The sequence below is a fragment of the Emydura macquarii genome, unplaced genomic scaffold (assembly GCF_026122565.2).
Source record: "Emydura macquarii macquarii isolate MOO-44397 ecotype Brisbane River unplaced genomic scaffold, CSIRO-AGI_Emac_v2 contig_2432, whole genome shotgun sequence".
Lineage (NCBI taxonomy): Eukaryota > Metazoa > Chordata > Testudines > Chelidae > Emydura > Emydura macquarii.
Window position 1 is genome coordinate 3176768 of NW_027132569.1, and position 15531 is coordinate 3192298.

The following is a 15531-nucleotide window of genomic DNA, read 5'->3' on the forward strand; positions in this document are numbered from 1 at the left end:
AAACTGGAGCAGTTCTAAAATGCATCCCAAAGAGTTGAAGAAGCCTGCTAGTTCTTGAGCCACCTTCCCTTTGGATTGCTATGGACTACATGTTGGATGGCCTGATTTCTATCCCTCTATTGTTCATGGAGTCTGTCCTAATACTCCAACTAAAGAAATTGCTCTTTTACCCCCACCAGTAGTGGCTTGTTCTTTTAGAGAAGGAAATGAAGTCTCACCCTTCTTACAGTTGTGAATGCTCGTGTGGTCACAGAGCATAGTATATAAGTGATATGTCTCTATGGTGGGCTCCAATGATGCCCACCTTCCATGAACACGTTCTAATCACTGGACTGTAAACTGCTGCAACCCCTGTTACATGGGAGCATTCCTAACTGCTGGTTAGGAGGTGTCCAAATGGCAGACAGGGGACTGATCAATCTCACATTCTCACATATCCAGAAAAGACTGGGAATTACTGGGTATACTACATCTTAACTTCTGCTGCATGTTGTGTTGCACTGTTTCTGAGGCAACACTTGTTTACCTTGGCATGGCAATAAAACTAGTATTTGGATTTGAAAAGAAGGGAGACAGATAGTGAGAGGGCAGGATGAAAGAGAAGAAATGGTGGCTTAACTGGAAGTGGGAGACAGGGCTGAAACAAAGGAAAAGAAAGGGGAAAGGTAGAGGAATGGAAGTAAGGAAGGGTGTTAGAAGTGAGGAAGCAGAAACTTATATTATTCACTCGGGAAAAGAAATAAAAAACAAGCACAACTCCTACAGATCTCAGCACCCAGTTTATGGGCTATTTGAGTAAGCTCAGCACAGCGAAATGTGCCAGACTAAGGCAGATTCTCATCAAATACAAAATCAGTGACCATAACCTAGTGGGAAAAGCATAGCGTGGGTTATGCCTAGAGAGGAACAACGTGACAAAAAGGAGAGATGGGGCTGATGAGCCACTTTCTACTCAACCTACAGGTCAGTGTGAAAGATATCGCTATGCTGCCATCCAAAGTGACAAAGAACTTCCCATTTCAGGGCAACAAGGAATTCCTGTGTGTGACCCTGGGGAGAGATGGCAGCAGGGCTGGAATAAGGTCTGGGTGTTATTGTCCGTGCATCAAAAGCTCAGCTTTCGTGATGTAGATGCAGCTCTGGGGGAAGGGGGTGTGTGAACAGGAGCTTGAAGACAAAATGGGGTGTGAGCACAGCAGTGCTAGTGGCCTGAGTCTGCAGAGAGCCTGAAACAATCTCTGTGAGAGGGAATGGCCTACACACCCTAAGGGGGGGGGGAGAAGGATGATACCAAGCCCCTGTGCTTCCTGCAGTAGAATGCAGCTGTGAGCCCAACCACCAAGGTGGGGCGGGCAGAGGGCCTGGTGAAGGACTCGCCATTGCACCAGCCTCCGGCTCCTCTCCCCTTGCCCCTCCGACGGGTGACTCGATGGGCGCGCTCATTGCCCGCCGAATGGCCAGTGCCCACGTCAATCAGAGCTTTTGTCCCGCCCTTTCCCGCCCTCCTCACACAAGCAGCGAGAATCCGGAAGAAAAAAAGATCCGGTGGGATTACGTTCCGCCGAGACTCCTGAGCGCACATGCGCAGCCCCTCCTCGGGTGGTTCGGTTTCCCTTCTTCCCGACTCAGCACGAGCCCGGAGACCGTATCACGTGACCGCGCGGGGCGGGCCGCGGAATTGGCTCCCGCTGGCGGCGCGTGCGCAGTTGGGGCGGGCGCTGAAATTCAAAATCCCGAAGAGCGGTTGGGGGCGGGGGTTGGTGGTTTAGCCTGGTGGATTCATTGCCGCAGTCGCCGCTTTCGCTCGGAGCAGCGCGAGGAAGGGACGGGGTGACGGACTCCGACGCGGGCGGCGCCTCGGCATCAGCGATGGACCCCTTCACCGAGGTGAGCCGGCCGGTCCCCTCCCCTGCAGCGAGCGGGGCTGTCACGGCCGCCTCTTCTCTGCCCGGGAGCCGGGGACTTGGGCTGTGCCCGGTGTCTGAGCGCAGGGTGTCGGCGGCACCCGGCGCGGGGGGGGATCCCTGCTGGGTGTGAGCTCGCTGTGAATGGATCCTGCCCCCTCCCCCCCACCAAAAAGCTTTGCTCTTTCAACAGGCTCCTGGGCTGCGGGGCGCCCTGTGCGGGGTGGCCCTTGGCAGTGTCTGAGGCCGGGGGTGGGCTCCCCTCCCCACCCCCCCCAGTGCCCCCATCCCCCCCCCTTGCAACTCCAGCATCAAAGCCGGCGAAGCACCCTAAGGCTCCGCCGCGCCCTGCTGCTGACGCTGTCACTTCTTGCACCGTTGGCTCGGCTGCCTGACGGTTCAAATCATACAGCCCCGAACAACGCCGGAGCGTCCCCACCGCGCTGCCGTGCCGGCGGCCTCCCGGGAGCTCCTGGAGAGCCAGAGGCTGTCGGGCGGGGCGCTCCCACGCAGGGCATCTAGCTAGCTGATGTAGCTGCTGCCCCCTGTGGAGTTTCTCCCTTTCCTGGCTGCTCTTTCTTTTGCCTGGCTTCAATGCAGATTGCTAGGAGTGCTTATGCTTCCCCATTGTTGTTACTTACCCTTGGATATGTGTGTGTACATATACAACTCCTAGGTGAGTTCTATTCCTTACATCTGAGGAAGTGGGTTACAGCCCAGGAAAGCTTATGCCTGCAGCAATTAAATTGGTTAGTCTTTAAAGTGCTACAGGACTCTCCTTGTTTTTGCTAAATATGAACAGTGACCTGGAGGTGAACTGAATGAGGTTGAACAGTCTGAGTCCCTGTGGTGGTTGCAACTGATCTAAACATGCTGCTTTCAGAAAATTAAAAAAAAATCTGCAGAATTGTTGTCCAAAGCGATGACACAGGTACCAGCATAGAGCTGTCTTGTGAATTCTCAATAACCAATTCTGTCCTGGTTTAGTTTGGTTATAGCAACATGGCTACGTATACTCGTAAACTGGTTGAAGAGTATCTGAGCATCTTAAAGTGATTTTAATGTAAATGATTTAAGAGTGCCTGCACAAATAGGTAGCATGGATTTAATTGGAGCACAAACGTTAGCTCTACCCTTAGTTTATGTTAAAATGGAGTCCGTTTAGTCTCTGTGTACGTAAGATTGTTATATGTAAACAACTTAAAATCGTTTCCTTAATTGGTAGCTGGTGACCTGATGAGACTAGTCTTAAATTCCTTTTCAAGTCCAAACTACTGAACCAAGTTTAAAATTGTTTTGCATGCTGGGAAGGATTCCAATATGCACATACCCTTCTTGTATGTAACTGAATTTTGAGAAGTACAAGCTGGAGCTGTTAGGTCACTCCTTAGAGTAAACTTTATTCAAATATTTCACAATACTAAAGGATACCTAAAGCAGCTTCCATCAAGCAACTGCATTTTTTTTGGAGGAACTGATTCTGCGCTTTCTGGAAAGAAGTATTATTTGCTAGTATTGGCCAGCCTTCAAGCCTAACACAACTTTCCTTGAACTAAAATTAAATACCAAGCACCCTCTGTTTAATATTTTAGACACATTAGTTGTATAATAATATATCTCTTGATAAACCTTAGGTACAAAAACTAACACAGATCTTGTCTTCTGAATGTCAGTCAACAATCTGTCACTCAGGTCTGGTCTACATTACAGACCTATATTGGTATAACTACGTTGCTCAGAAGAGTGAAAAATCCATAGACCTGAGTGATGTGGTTATGCCAGCCTAACCTCCTATGTCGATAGTGCTATGTCAGCAGGAGAGCTGCTCCTGCCAACATAGCTACCACCTCTCAGGGAGGTGGATTAACTATGCTGACAGGAGAACTTTCTCCTGTCATCTTAGAACGTCTTCATTAAAGTGCTACAGCGGCACAGTTGTGCTGATGCAGTCTTTTAAGTGTAGACATTCCCTTAACAATATTTGGCTGTCTAGGTGAGAAGTGGGATAACTTGGAGCCCTCTGCCTGTGTGCGCCTTTAAGATAAGGTAATAGATCCTGTATGGGCTATGTATAAATTTTAATTTACTATATATTTAGGAAGTACGTTTTTATGGCAAGTACTAAAAACTATGAATGTTCTGATTAAACTTCTAGCCCTTGGCAAAATCCTTACAGAACACAATAAGCCCACCCACCAATCCCCAAATACTAGTGGGCTTCAAAACGAATTCTAAAGGTCATTTTGAAGTGTGGCTTATTCATCAAGTGTGTAAGAGCAGAATTTGAGTTATGACAATTTCTTGGAAAACTTGAATATGCTGCAAACCAATAAACGTTTGAATTTTGTGTTCAACAATGGAGCTACACATTCTTGTTAAATGACATCCTAACTGCAGCAACTGAAACTTAGCTCACGCTGGGCTAACTGAACAGAATGGAATGTGGCTGTACATTTGAATAATTCTACGTGTCCCATCTTACACATGCTGTTGAACTATTCCTTTGCTGCATATTAACAACCTAGTCTGCATCTGAAAACTTTTAACACATGTATAGTTCAGTACAGTTCTCTTTTTTGTGGGGGTAGTGGGGTGGAGCAAGGGAACTGGGTGGAGTGCAAAACTGACATGCAACTTGTCACTACAGGCGCTCAAGGCGTTTCATGTAGTTTTCCAAAGTGCTCCTTTGTTAGTTACAGAAATTTAGAATCAGCATTTTGCTTTTGCAGAGAACTGCTGAGATTGACATTTCATTTAGTGCTATAACAAGAACATAAGAATGACCATACTGGGTCAGACCAATAGTCCATCTAGTCCAGTATCTTCACTTCGGACAGTGGCCAATGCCAGATGCTTCAAAGGGAATAAACAGAACGGCAGTTAAGTGCTCCAACCCCTATCATCCAGTCACTCGCAGTCAAAGACTTACGGACACCCTCAGCATAGAATTGTATCCCTGACCATTTTGGTTAATAGTCATTGATGGACCTATACTCCATGAATTTATCTAATTCTTTTTTGAACCCAGTTACGTGTTTGGCCTTCACAACATCCCCGACAATGAATTCCATAGGTTGACTATAGATAGTGTGAAGAAGTACTTCCTTTTGTTTGTACCATGGATTTATATAATGGCTTTATGATATTTTCTGTCTTATTTTCTATCCCTTTTCTAATGGTTTCTAACATTCTGCTAGCTCTTTTGACTGCAGCAGCACATTGAGCAGATGGAATTAAAATCTGAAATTATATTTGACTGCTGTGCAATGGGGAATATAACGGGTTATAAAGCTCACAGAATTTAACTACTGTGTGCCATCATCACAACACAGCACTAATTGCTGCCTTTTCAAAGCATATTGGAACTTTTATAACTGAACTTTTATGTCTCAAAGCACTCTTTAAAAATTTAGCTCAAAAGTTAGTGTTCACACTTAAATTGATCAAATCAAGTAGTGCTGTATTCCATAAGCAATATCTAATACAAATACTTTAATTTTAAATAGTACTTGAAGACTCCAAATACCACTTGTTACAACTTCTAAACTTTCATTTTGAAGTGATTGATACGTAATGGAGTAAGTCAGAACACCAAAAATGACACGCAGATTATAACAATCAAAGCAGGGAATCGGAAGAAATATCCCATATCTTTGGGGACATAACTGCTATATCTTTGTTTAAATCTTTCCTCTTTTAAATTGAATACTTCTGTCCGTATAAAGACAAATATTGTCGTGTGGTTTTTTGGTGTGTTTTTTTTTTTTTTTTTTTTTTGTCTTTTGCCATCTAAACTTAGAAGTACCGATCTCTTCTTTTGAATGGCATCCTCTGCATCCATGATGGCTTCAAAATGCCTCTCTTTAGTCTCTTCATCCCGCTGGGCATGCTCATTTCAGAACCTGTTAATGCTGCCTCTCAGTCAGCTAGAAGGGTTGCACCTTTGGCAGCATGGTAATAAACCCCAAAAAGTAGTAACCAAAAACGTGACTATTTTTAGCAATACTACTATCACCTGACATTTAGAAATAAATAATTCACTATTAGTCACTATGTCACTACTTATGAATTTCTTTATTTAAATGGATAATGGTTCAGAAAATCAAAACTTGTAATTAGTAAGCTTTCAACATCTGATAGATGTATTTGGTTCTGAACTGAAGCTTTTGCTTCCATAGTGGAAATCTTTTGCATAGGACATTAGAAACATGTAACTGAGAATTTACTGTAGAAATTCAGTGTGTCAGTAATTTATACTTTATTAGTAACATGAGTTTCCGCTAGAATACTGAAATATGTAACAATCTGTGCCTTTCTAAATATTTAGAAACTTCTTGAACGAACCCGTGCCAGGCGAGAGAACTTACAGAAGAAAATGGCTGAGCGACCCACAGCAGGAATGAGGGCCACGATGCAAACAAAGAGAACTAGAGAACCTTTGTCAGAAACTAATAACCAGCCACCTTTGCCTGGTGAAGAAGGTATCTTGCATCAGTGTAGTACAGAAATAAAAAAAACCTCTTGAAAAATCATGACTCACCATTTCTATGTGAAAACTCCAATTTATTTCCTTTGATACATGTTACTCTGACTAAAAATTACTACTTTTTACCACTAAAGTTTAACCCTCTTCTTTCTAAACTCAGCAGTAAGGGTTGCTATTGCCTGCCTTTTTAATTATGTCCAAAATGCAGTTAGCCTCTAAGCTGGTGGCAAATGTCTTGCAGATCACTCATTTAACGTAACTTCAGGGCCCAATGAATAGTTTAAACAAATCACTGCAATTAGTCATTCTCCTTAGTCAGTAAAACTGACACACATTTGGGAATGCAGAGTTTAGAGGGATAATCCAAGATTTGATGATGGACATAAAGATTGGGGAACTCTTCCCCCCCCCCCTCTCCCCCCCAATCACACACACACACTCGTACACACTTTTTTAAAGAAACTCATACGTAAGACATAGTAGAAGGCTTAACAAAATAAAAAGTTCTTTCAGGAAGATGAAGTATGTTCAGTACTTTTAATTGCAGACTGTGAAGATCATGGCTAATAACTGACTGGTTCAAATATTTTTAACTCTTACAGTGAAACCTAGTACAAAGCCATCCCCATCAAAAAGGCTCTGTTCTGACAGCATGGAGGTTCCAGTTTCAAACTCAGAGAATAAACAGCCAGTTAATTCAGTTTCCATAAAACATCTTCCTCCTGAGATGACTGCACAGCCACAAGCAACTGCAAGTAACAGGGCTCCCTCAGTTCAGCCCGTTCCGCTGCTTGTTGAGAAGGAGGAACAGAACTTGAAATCTGAAGTACCTGCAGCCCTTACAATCAAAACACGTATGCAGAAATTGGCACAACAGCGACGATGCTGGGATGATAAAGGTCTGTTCCTCTTCATATAATTAAAAAATTAAGCCATTTGTCATAACAGTGGTGTAAGCATGCACTAGAAAATTTTTTCTCAGTGACTGTTCCTGATGCAGGATTTCTTTAAATTCCTGTCTTTTATATTTCTTGTAACACTTACGAATACTGTGGGAAAATAAATGGGTGCCCAAAAGAATACAAAATAATTGAAAATAGACCTGTACTCTCTGCCATCCCCCTATCTGATTTTTACATCATTGTTATATTTGGTGTAATCAATTTTTAGAAATTTAACATTTCTTGGGTTCTAATGAAATAATCTGCCATTGTCTTTGTAAAATAACCTTCCTTTGTAGCCATTTTAATTGAGTTGCACAGGAACCTTATTTTTAAAAGTAATCGTTATAAACACACACAACAGGTACAACACATTGACTGTTTCTAGTGTCTTGTGTTTTTAAAAACACATGTGCAGCTCTTAACTACCTATGTCTTAATTTTCAGATCCATCTGAAAATTCCCCCGTATCTCCCCTCCTGTCAAAAGAACAGGCAGTTTCCCCACCCAAACAGCCATCTCTCTCAAATGATACCCCAATTGGGCGAAGAGGCCGTTTAGCTAACCTTGCTACTACAATTGGTTCCTGGGAAAATGACCTAAGTCATCCATCTGCAAAACAAAACAATACACAAGAACAGCCTGGCACTACTTGTTTATCCAAATTGTCCACTACAAGTGAAGCATCTGCTCGAATCAATAGTGGCAGTGTAAAGCAGGAAGCTGCATCCTGTTCTGAAAGGGCAGTGAACGTATCTGTAAATAAACCAGCAACCTCTAAGATATTGGTGAGTGATCACATTTAACAACTAACCTGATGTATTTTTTGAGGGATGGATGTTAATCCTTGCATGTCTAATCTGAATGTTAGTGACAAATGATAATGACAGTTTTAAAGTGAGTAATCTTAATTATTTCTTGCTTATAATTTCAATCTTAATACCTTTTAAAGTGTCAGATGAGCAATGGTATCATAAACTTCTCTTTTCATTACGAAAATTAAGATGGACCATAAGAGCAAGAAAGGGGAGCAGTGGCTTCCAAATGTATGCTATTTGCATTTCTTTGTTTGGTCACCAGTGGGGATTTGTAAGAGTGGGGCACTCCCAGAGTAAATTTAACAGGCTGGAATTATGAGGGTCTCACTTTTAGAAATCAATTGTTCATGTCATTAATCGTGACATGAATCAACTATAAATGTAAACATTTTTATAAAATGCGAGTCAGACATCTGAAACTAGTAGCATCTGTTATAAAAATTATTCCATTCATGAATTTGTGGTGTTCCACTGAACTTAGAATTAAGGATATGAATTTTAAAGAACATGTGCAACAAGTGGCAAAGATATAGAATCAGATATTGAAAAACTGATATATTGGATCCAAATGTTTTAATGGCATCATTAACTTGATCTGCCTTTTCTGTTCTCTTGGGAAATACAGGTGTCCAGATTTCAAACAGTGCTATATGCAAAACTTTTTCATCTTGCTTTTTCTGGGTGAGTGAAGAATGTGTGGTCTTCCCATTTAACTAAAATCATATCCAGATATATATTTCTTTTCCTCCTTAGGAACCAAATAATTACGTAACCGACTCCTCTAGAGTAACCAATCCCAATCGTAAGGAAACTGAGGTACCAGAACCATTAAAAAAGAAGCCCTGCAGCCCTCAGAAAACAGAGGGACTTAAGACAACAGTAAAACCAATCTTATCTCAGCCAGTTCAGTCCAAAGAAGAACCAATCAAAGGAACACATGTGCAACTTGAACATAAAGATAAGCCTACAACACCAGGTAAATGGCTGTTTAAAGCAATGAATGATATAGTTTACTTTTTAACCGGTACTTTCATTTTAAAATTCAACTCACTGTAAATGTTTCCAACAAACTATACTAATGTATTCCTCCCCCCTCCACCTGAAGGTCCAAAACTACCTTCTAACTAATGCTGGTCTATACCATGTAATGGTTAGCTGTTCATATTCTGAATTATAGATTATAATTTTTTGTAACTTTCTACTAATAAAATTCTAACCAAGCATTTTAGTGATAATTTAAGAGACTCTCCATAAATTTAACTTCCACAGTCTCATACTTTTGGTAGCTCTCACTAGAACCACTTTTAAACTCTGAACTAACTTGTTTATAGATAAAGAATGTTTCAGTCCCTCTAAAACCAGGTGTCATAATTTTGGTGGGTTTTTTTTTGGTTGAACCCTTGTCGTAGTCTGCTGAAGGGATGCTGTCTCAGGCCTCTAGCAGCCATCACTCTGGGCACGAACCAATGTTCCTTTCCCTTCTGACCAGGAGTTTAGGCTTACAGCACACTTGACTATTGGGGTCATAATTAATTGAATCAGTTCAAACTGGCCATTTATACCCCATGTTCTTTCTTTTCTCCTTTGACTTTGGAGACTGTCCTGAACTATATATGCAAACTACCCAAAAGGATGGTACTTTTCTGGAGCTGTTTATAGTCCCAGGCACTGCAGAAATTACCCCCGCTGTTTCTAGATCCTGGAGAAACTGCAGTAACCCTCAACTATGGAGTAGAACATAATCCTTGGCCTGCAACTATACATAACGTTCATAAAGTTAATACAGTACTCCCCAAAGATACTGTGGTTGCAATATTGTCACACTAGCCAACTTGGTACATTTAAAGTGATTTGCAAATTATTAAATCTTATAAAATTAGGTTCTTGCTGCATATGGACCAAAGAGTTGTTCATATGATATCTTACACAGGTGTTACAGCATGAAAGTGTCATCCATTCCTCAGTTTCTAAAGACATGTTTTGGAATATTTGGATTTTTGAGAGCTCTTCTAGTGACTCTTAATGTGACACTAGAAGATCAGCGAAAAATATTTGAAAGTAATTGTAAACAGTCTCAGCCAACTAGCTGATCAGCTGGCAAACTGAACTTTACTCCTTCTTCTTTTTCTTTTCTTAAGTTAGTCCTGCAGTTTCTCTTTCTAAGATTCACTTAGAGTAGAAGACAAATCTATGCTATTAGACCCAACAATGCTATTTTAAAATAAGGTAAATGCCAGACAGCATCTCCACCTTGTTTTTCCTCAGCTTATTGAGTGCCACTTTGTACTAACTTGTAAGTGAAATCTGGTTCTGGAAAGAGTAGGTGAGGAAGCAAGCCAGTTTTAACTATCATTGCGTTTAGAGTGTGAGATGTCTAGCAACTTTGATTTGCACTGCTGTAATGTCCATTAGTCTTCTGTTTGGAACGAGAGCAACAATTACATTCTGAGCATGTTCAAAAGTTAATGGAGTATAAGATGCAAAACACTGAAGGCTTTACAAGGAAGTAAGTAATATGTTGAATGGTCTAAAAATTGTTAAAAGTATATGACTCTTATCAAGTTAAAACCATTGTTTTTGTTGGGGGATCAGGAATCAAGCCCTTTCTGGAACGTTTTGGAGAACGCTTTCAAGAACATAGCACGCGAAGTCCTGCTCCAACTACTACTGGGTACAGAACACCCATTATTACCCCAAACACAAAAACAATCCAAGAAAGACTTTTCAAACAGAATGAAACATCCTCCACTGCCAGTCTAGCACAACAGCTCAAGCAGGTATGGCTTGCTGAATTTTAATAGCTTATTTGGAATCTCCAGGAATGTTTCTTAATGCTCTACAATTGCCTAAGGAATTAAAAAAACAAACAAACAAACAAAAAAAAAACCAACCACTTCATAACGTATCTATTATGGCCACTTAACCTATAGCAGTGTTTCTCAATTAAATTTGGCCACGGAACCCTTTTGAACTGGATAAATAATTGCAGAACCCCCCAAACTCTTAACAGTATTTTTACATATGGGGCCAAAAAAAGTCGAACTAAGCAAATTATATACAAACAACTAGGTCAGCGTTTCTCAACTAAATTACACTTACACTCGATACCCTCCGCCGAAAAATCCAGGACATCTTCCCTTTTTCAGCGGCACGGAGAACAGTTGCTCGTGGAACCCTAACAGTGTTCCCGCGGAACCCCAATTGAGAAACACTGACCTATGCTTTTGTGTAACATAAATTTCTCTCATGCTTAGGAACGTGAAAAAGAACTTGCTTGTATTCGTGGCCGGTTTGACAAGGGCAGTCTGTGGAGTGCTGAGAGAGGTGAAAATTCAAAGAGCAAACATCCAGAAACTAACATGGTAATATATGTCGGAGTGCATTTTTGACATGCGCATATATATAATATATAAATAAATAAAATAATCCATATAAATCTTTGCTTTCGGGGATAAGCTGCACAAGACTTCTTATTCCAAGTGGTTTATATAATCATTCCTAGAGTACTCATTTCCTTCTCCAACAACCATAACCATTCATTTGAAAGGAAGGGGAAAAGATGATTTGAGTTTACCAACTTCATGATGATATGCTCTGGATTTAACACTTCTTTATCCACTGCAAAATCTTATATATATATTTTTTTTTTTCAAGTACTTGAAAAAAACAACTTGAACTTGTGTGCATACACTATATTACTTGCATTTGTCAGTATTTTAAAGGAAAATATAGAATCTTCACTTTCACTTCACTTACATTCTAATAGTACCTCAACAGTAGGTTTGCCTCACCTTCAGAGTAGGTGCTATTTTGCGATGTGAAATTTGCCCTTCTGGATATATAGTTTTAAAAAAATAAAATACTTCCTTCCATCCCACAATAGATGGGGGTTCTATGGGATCTGACCTGCTACATGTGAAGAGGACTACATGTGAAGAGGAGCCACATAGCTGTATTTATTTTCTAGTCTTCGAAATAAAACTGATTATTATTTACTGAAAACAAATTTATAAAAGTGAGGCTGTGCCACAAATGTTCAGATGTCAACTAGTTCATTAAGTTTTACAAGCAACAGTACATTCTGAAACTGACTTTAATGTAACTTTTTTTTAATTCAGGAAAGCCAAGCTCAAGAGAGTTCAAAACCTCTTGCTAGTTCAGATGCTACATCCCTTGTAGCAGAAGAAAAGTCAACATCTGAGAGATCAGTAAAATCTCCTCCCTCAGAATCTTCAGGTGAGAACAGTCCTTGAGTTAATGTGAATAATATTGGTGAAAGGATTTCATATTCATACTTCATTATGAATGTGTGGGACTCATAGCACTGGTTAAAACTGGGCATAATATATAGGCATGCCACTTCGCATGTGCTGCTAATGCATCTTAATCCTGATATGTAACATGATTGCCCTTCCTGTCCTAGGCTTCCTGAACAGACTGTTGACCCCGATAATGGCATTTATGATATAGGCAGATGTGAACTCAAATTACATAAGCTGATCTTAAAATGTTAATCTGTCTGACTTTTGTGTATGTAGGGGGTGGAGATAGTATGCGTGAGGGCTGTAACTACCCATACTGGAATAATAAAACTGGGGAGTGTTAGGTTCTCCAGGAAAACCCTATTGTGCCTGACTTCTGAGAAGCATCCCCTTTACTTCAATATGGTAGGCATCATGAAGCAATCAAATATCTACCACTGTAAGGGCAGAGGAGCAACAGAGGGTTTCTTGACAGGGCCTGGGAAGCTTATAGGACACTCCACCAAATACTTATCAGTGAAGGAATTATAACCTAAGTGCTCTGCCCCATGGCGGGGGGGGGGGGGGGGGGGGGGGGGAAGGGACAGAGGCCCCCTTACTACCTTTGTGTGTAAAGATGCTGGGCTGGCTCTGCATTCCCAAACACAGCCATGGAGGGCCAGGGTGATCTTCTGCCTCATCTTACTTTGAAAGATGGCTCCTATGTCTTCCTTGGGAGCTGAGTGGTAGTCTGTCTGAGTATTGTTCCCATTCAAGCGTCTCTCCATTCAGGGAGTGGGGGAAGGAGTCTTCCCCAGTGCTCCATGAGGTTTAAAATATTTCAGATTAAAACTTCAAAACAAACAAATTTATAGTACTATTATGTGGATTATTATTTGCTTTCACTTGTAGATTTATGGAATTTTTTTAAGAATCAGATGCATTGGATAGTTTTGACTATACCTGCAGTAACTTTACCTTTCTTTTGTTTTTAAAAAAAAAAAAAAAAAAAAACTTCCTAGGCACTTCAAAATGTGAAGAGACTGAAAATCCCAGTCCTCTGAAGACCACTTTGCTAAAGAATCCCCTAAAAGCAGTTTCTGTCTCAAAGCTTGAGGAACTTTCAGAGAAACAGAATGGTTCGTAGCACTTCATTAGCTAGTACCAAATGAACTTGATGACTATGATGATTTGTTGGGCAGAATACATTTCCTGCAGGTTAAGAAGGCTACTAGTTCAGCAAGTGTCTTTTTTGCTATCAAAGCATATGTTTGAGATCAAATTCATACAAACTTTACTGTGTTCCTTTAATTATTTCTTCATAGTTGGAAAATAGAAATTTATTGTGATATTCAGGTTTCAAAGGAATATAAGGCTGATGTGTGAACTTATTGCAGTGGAAAAACAACTGGTCCTACAGTGATGAAACACTCATATTTAAAACCTCTCCATTCAAAATTGGGATTTCTTGACTAAGTGCATCTTTTATTTATTAAATATCAGTTCCTTAAATGTACTACAGGGTATGCTCATAAACAATATTCTTGGGATCTCTGACCTTTTTTCAGATGCAATACGTGAAATTGAGATGAGTGTGGATGATGATGAAATGAATAGTTCAAAGATAATAAATGACATCTTTGATGAAGTTCTTCAAGAGGATGGGCCAGACATAGAAAAACTAAAAAAAGAAATGAGTATGAACTTGGAAGCGGAGAGTGATGATGAGCAGGAACAGTCACTGAATATTTCATCCATGTCTCTGCTAACTCCTTTAGCAGAATCTGTTGGTGTTATAAGTCCAGAGGTGAGAACACATACTAAATGCAGGGATCTACAATTTGACTGTGCACCAGTATTGCTATTTCACAAAGGTTTTTATTGTGGCCTCTGAACAAATATGAATAAAATGTGAGAGTTTCCTATTATATGTATTAAATCAGTGAAATGCTTAAATTCTGGTACTCCTCACCAAAATCCCTCCAATTAAAGTCACTGCCTAAACATTTGTTAAAATAGCACACAATCCCATTTAACCTCAGTTCATAAGAGAAGCCCCATATTCCTTGGGCAGTACAACTATCTCCACTTATTCTATGACCTAATCACTGATGCAGAATTTTTTTCACTGGGTTTGCTTCCTAGTTTTAACCCTTCCAAAGCAGCTCTGTGAGATACCTCCTTGAAACACGTACTTTCAGCATGCAAGTTTAACTTAGTTTCTACTATTTGCTGACACTGCAAAGGCAGGGGAAAATAGTAGTTATCCCCATCTTTTTCTCTGCCTTTCTATTTTAGCATATTTCATTCATGATGAAACTGCTGTGCTCTGTGGCTTGAAAGAGGTGCACAGCAGCTTTTTTATTTTTCCTAGAGCTTTCAGAAAGAGCTGCAGTGTCTCTGGTACTTTGCCTGATCTGTGTTTGGGTGTGGTGGAGGAGGGTCAGCTAAGTCACTCTGTGGCAACACTGGGGCAACTGTCTGCATCTCCTCAACAGTTTAACAGTTGCAGTTTTCTGTCTGAAGTGGCTGCACTTCAGTAATATAAAGCTTTCATTTCTTAACTTTCATTTCTTCATAACAATCAGTTTTATAGAAATGGAACAGGCTGAAGATTATTTGTGTTACTACTTTTTTTCTAAAAAAATCAGAGGGCTTTGCAGGTCAGAGGTGGTGGGGACAAAACTATATAAGCTACTTGTTTCATCTGCACTGCATACTGAACCCCTGGATTTCCCCAAATCTTCATTTAGTGAAATCACTGTGTACTGGTAGAAGAAAATAACAAACATTTGGCAAATCTTCCTGCTATGTGATTTCTGGAGTTATATTTTACAAGATGGTTGTAGAGTGATGTTTGCTAAATAACAAAAATGAACTTGATCAAATGCTAAAGAAAAATTAAACCCTTATATAGGGTTTAAAGAACAACTAGAAAAGGAACGTTTTGACTCACTACTTCCAAGAAGTTACTGTTAAATCACATTACTAGTCAAATACTTGCCTTTCCTTCCTTGGAGATGATGTTGTTTCTGTCCTGAAATCCTTACTTAGCTAGAACTCTAACATCAGTGTGAGCCCCAGAGGCATAAGGATTGCTGACTCTCATTTTTGACCATCAGTCAGGATCTAGTAAATTAT

The 15531-nt window shown here is 40.4% G+C and overlaps 1 protein-coding gene across 1 annotated transcript in view; it reads left to right on the forward strand.

The window, feature by feature from the left end:
- The first annotated feature begins 1552 nt into the window (after positions 1 to 1552).
- Positions 1553 to 15531, forward strand: part of ANLN (anillin, actin binding protein) — a 40049-nt gene continuing 26070 nt past the window's right edge. The window contains exons 1-10 of the mRNA XM_067562512.1: positions 1553 to 1887; positions 6232 to 6385; positions 6993 to 7289; positions 7779 to 8119; positions 8903 to 9125; positions 10742 to 10926; positions 11404 to 11511; positions 12268 to 12385; positions 13413 to 13529; positions 13959 to 14197. Coding sequence (XP_067418613.1) covers positions 1870 to 1887; positions 6232 to 6385; positions 6993 to 7289; positions 7779 to 8119; positions 8903 to 9125; positions 10742 to 10926; positions 11404 to 11511; positions 12268 to 12385; positions 13413 to 13529; positions 13959 to 14197 — 1800 coding nt within the window. The 5' untranslated portion in view covers positions 1553 to 1869. The remainder of the gene's footprint in view (positions 1888 to 6231; positions 6386 to 6992; positions 7290 to 7778; positions 8120 to 8902; positions 9126 to 10741; positions 10927 to 11403; positions 11512 to 12267; positions 12386 to 13412; positions 13530 to 13958; positions 14198 to 15531) is intronic.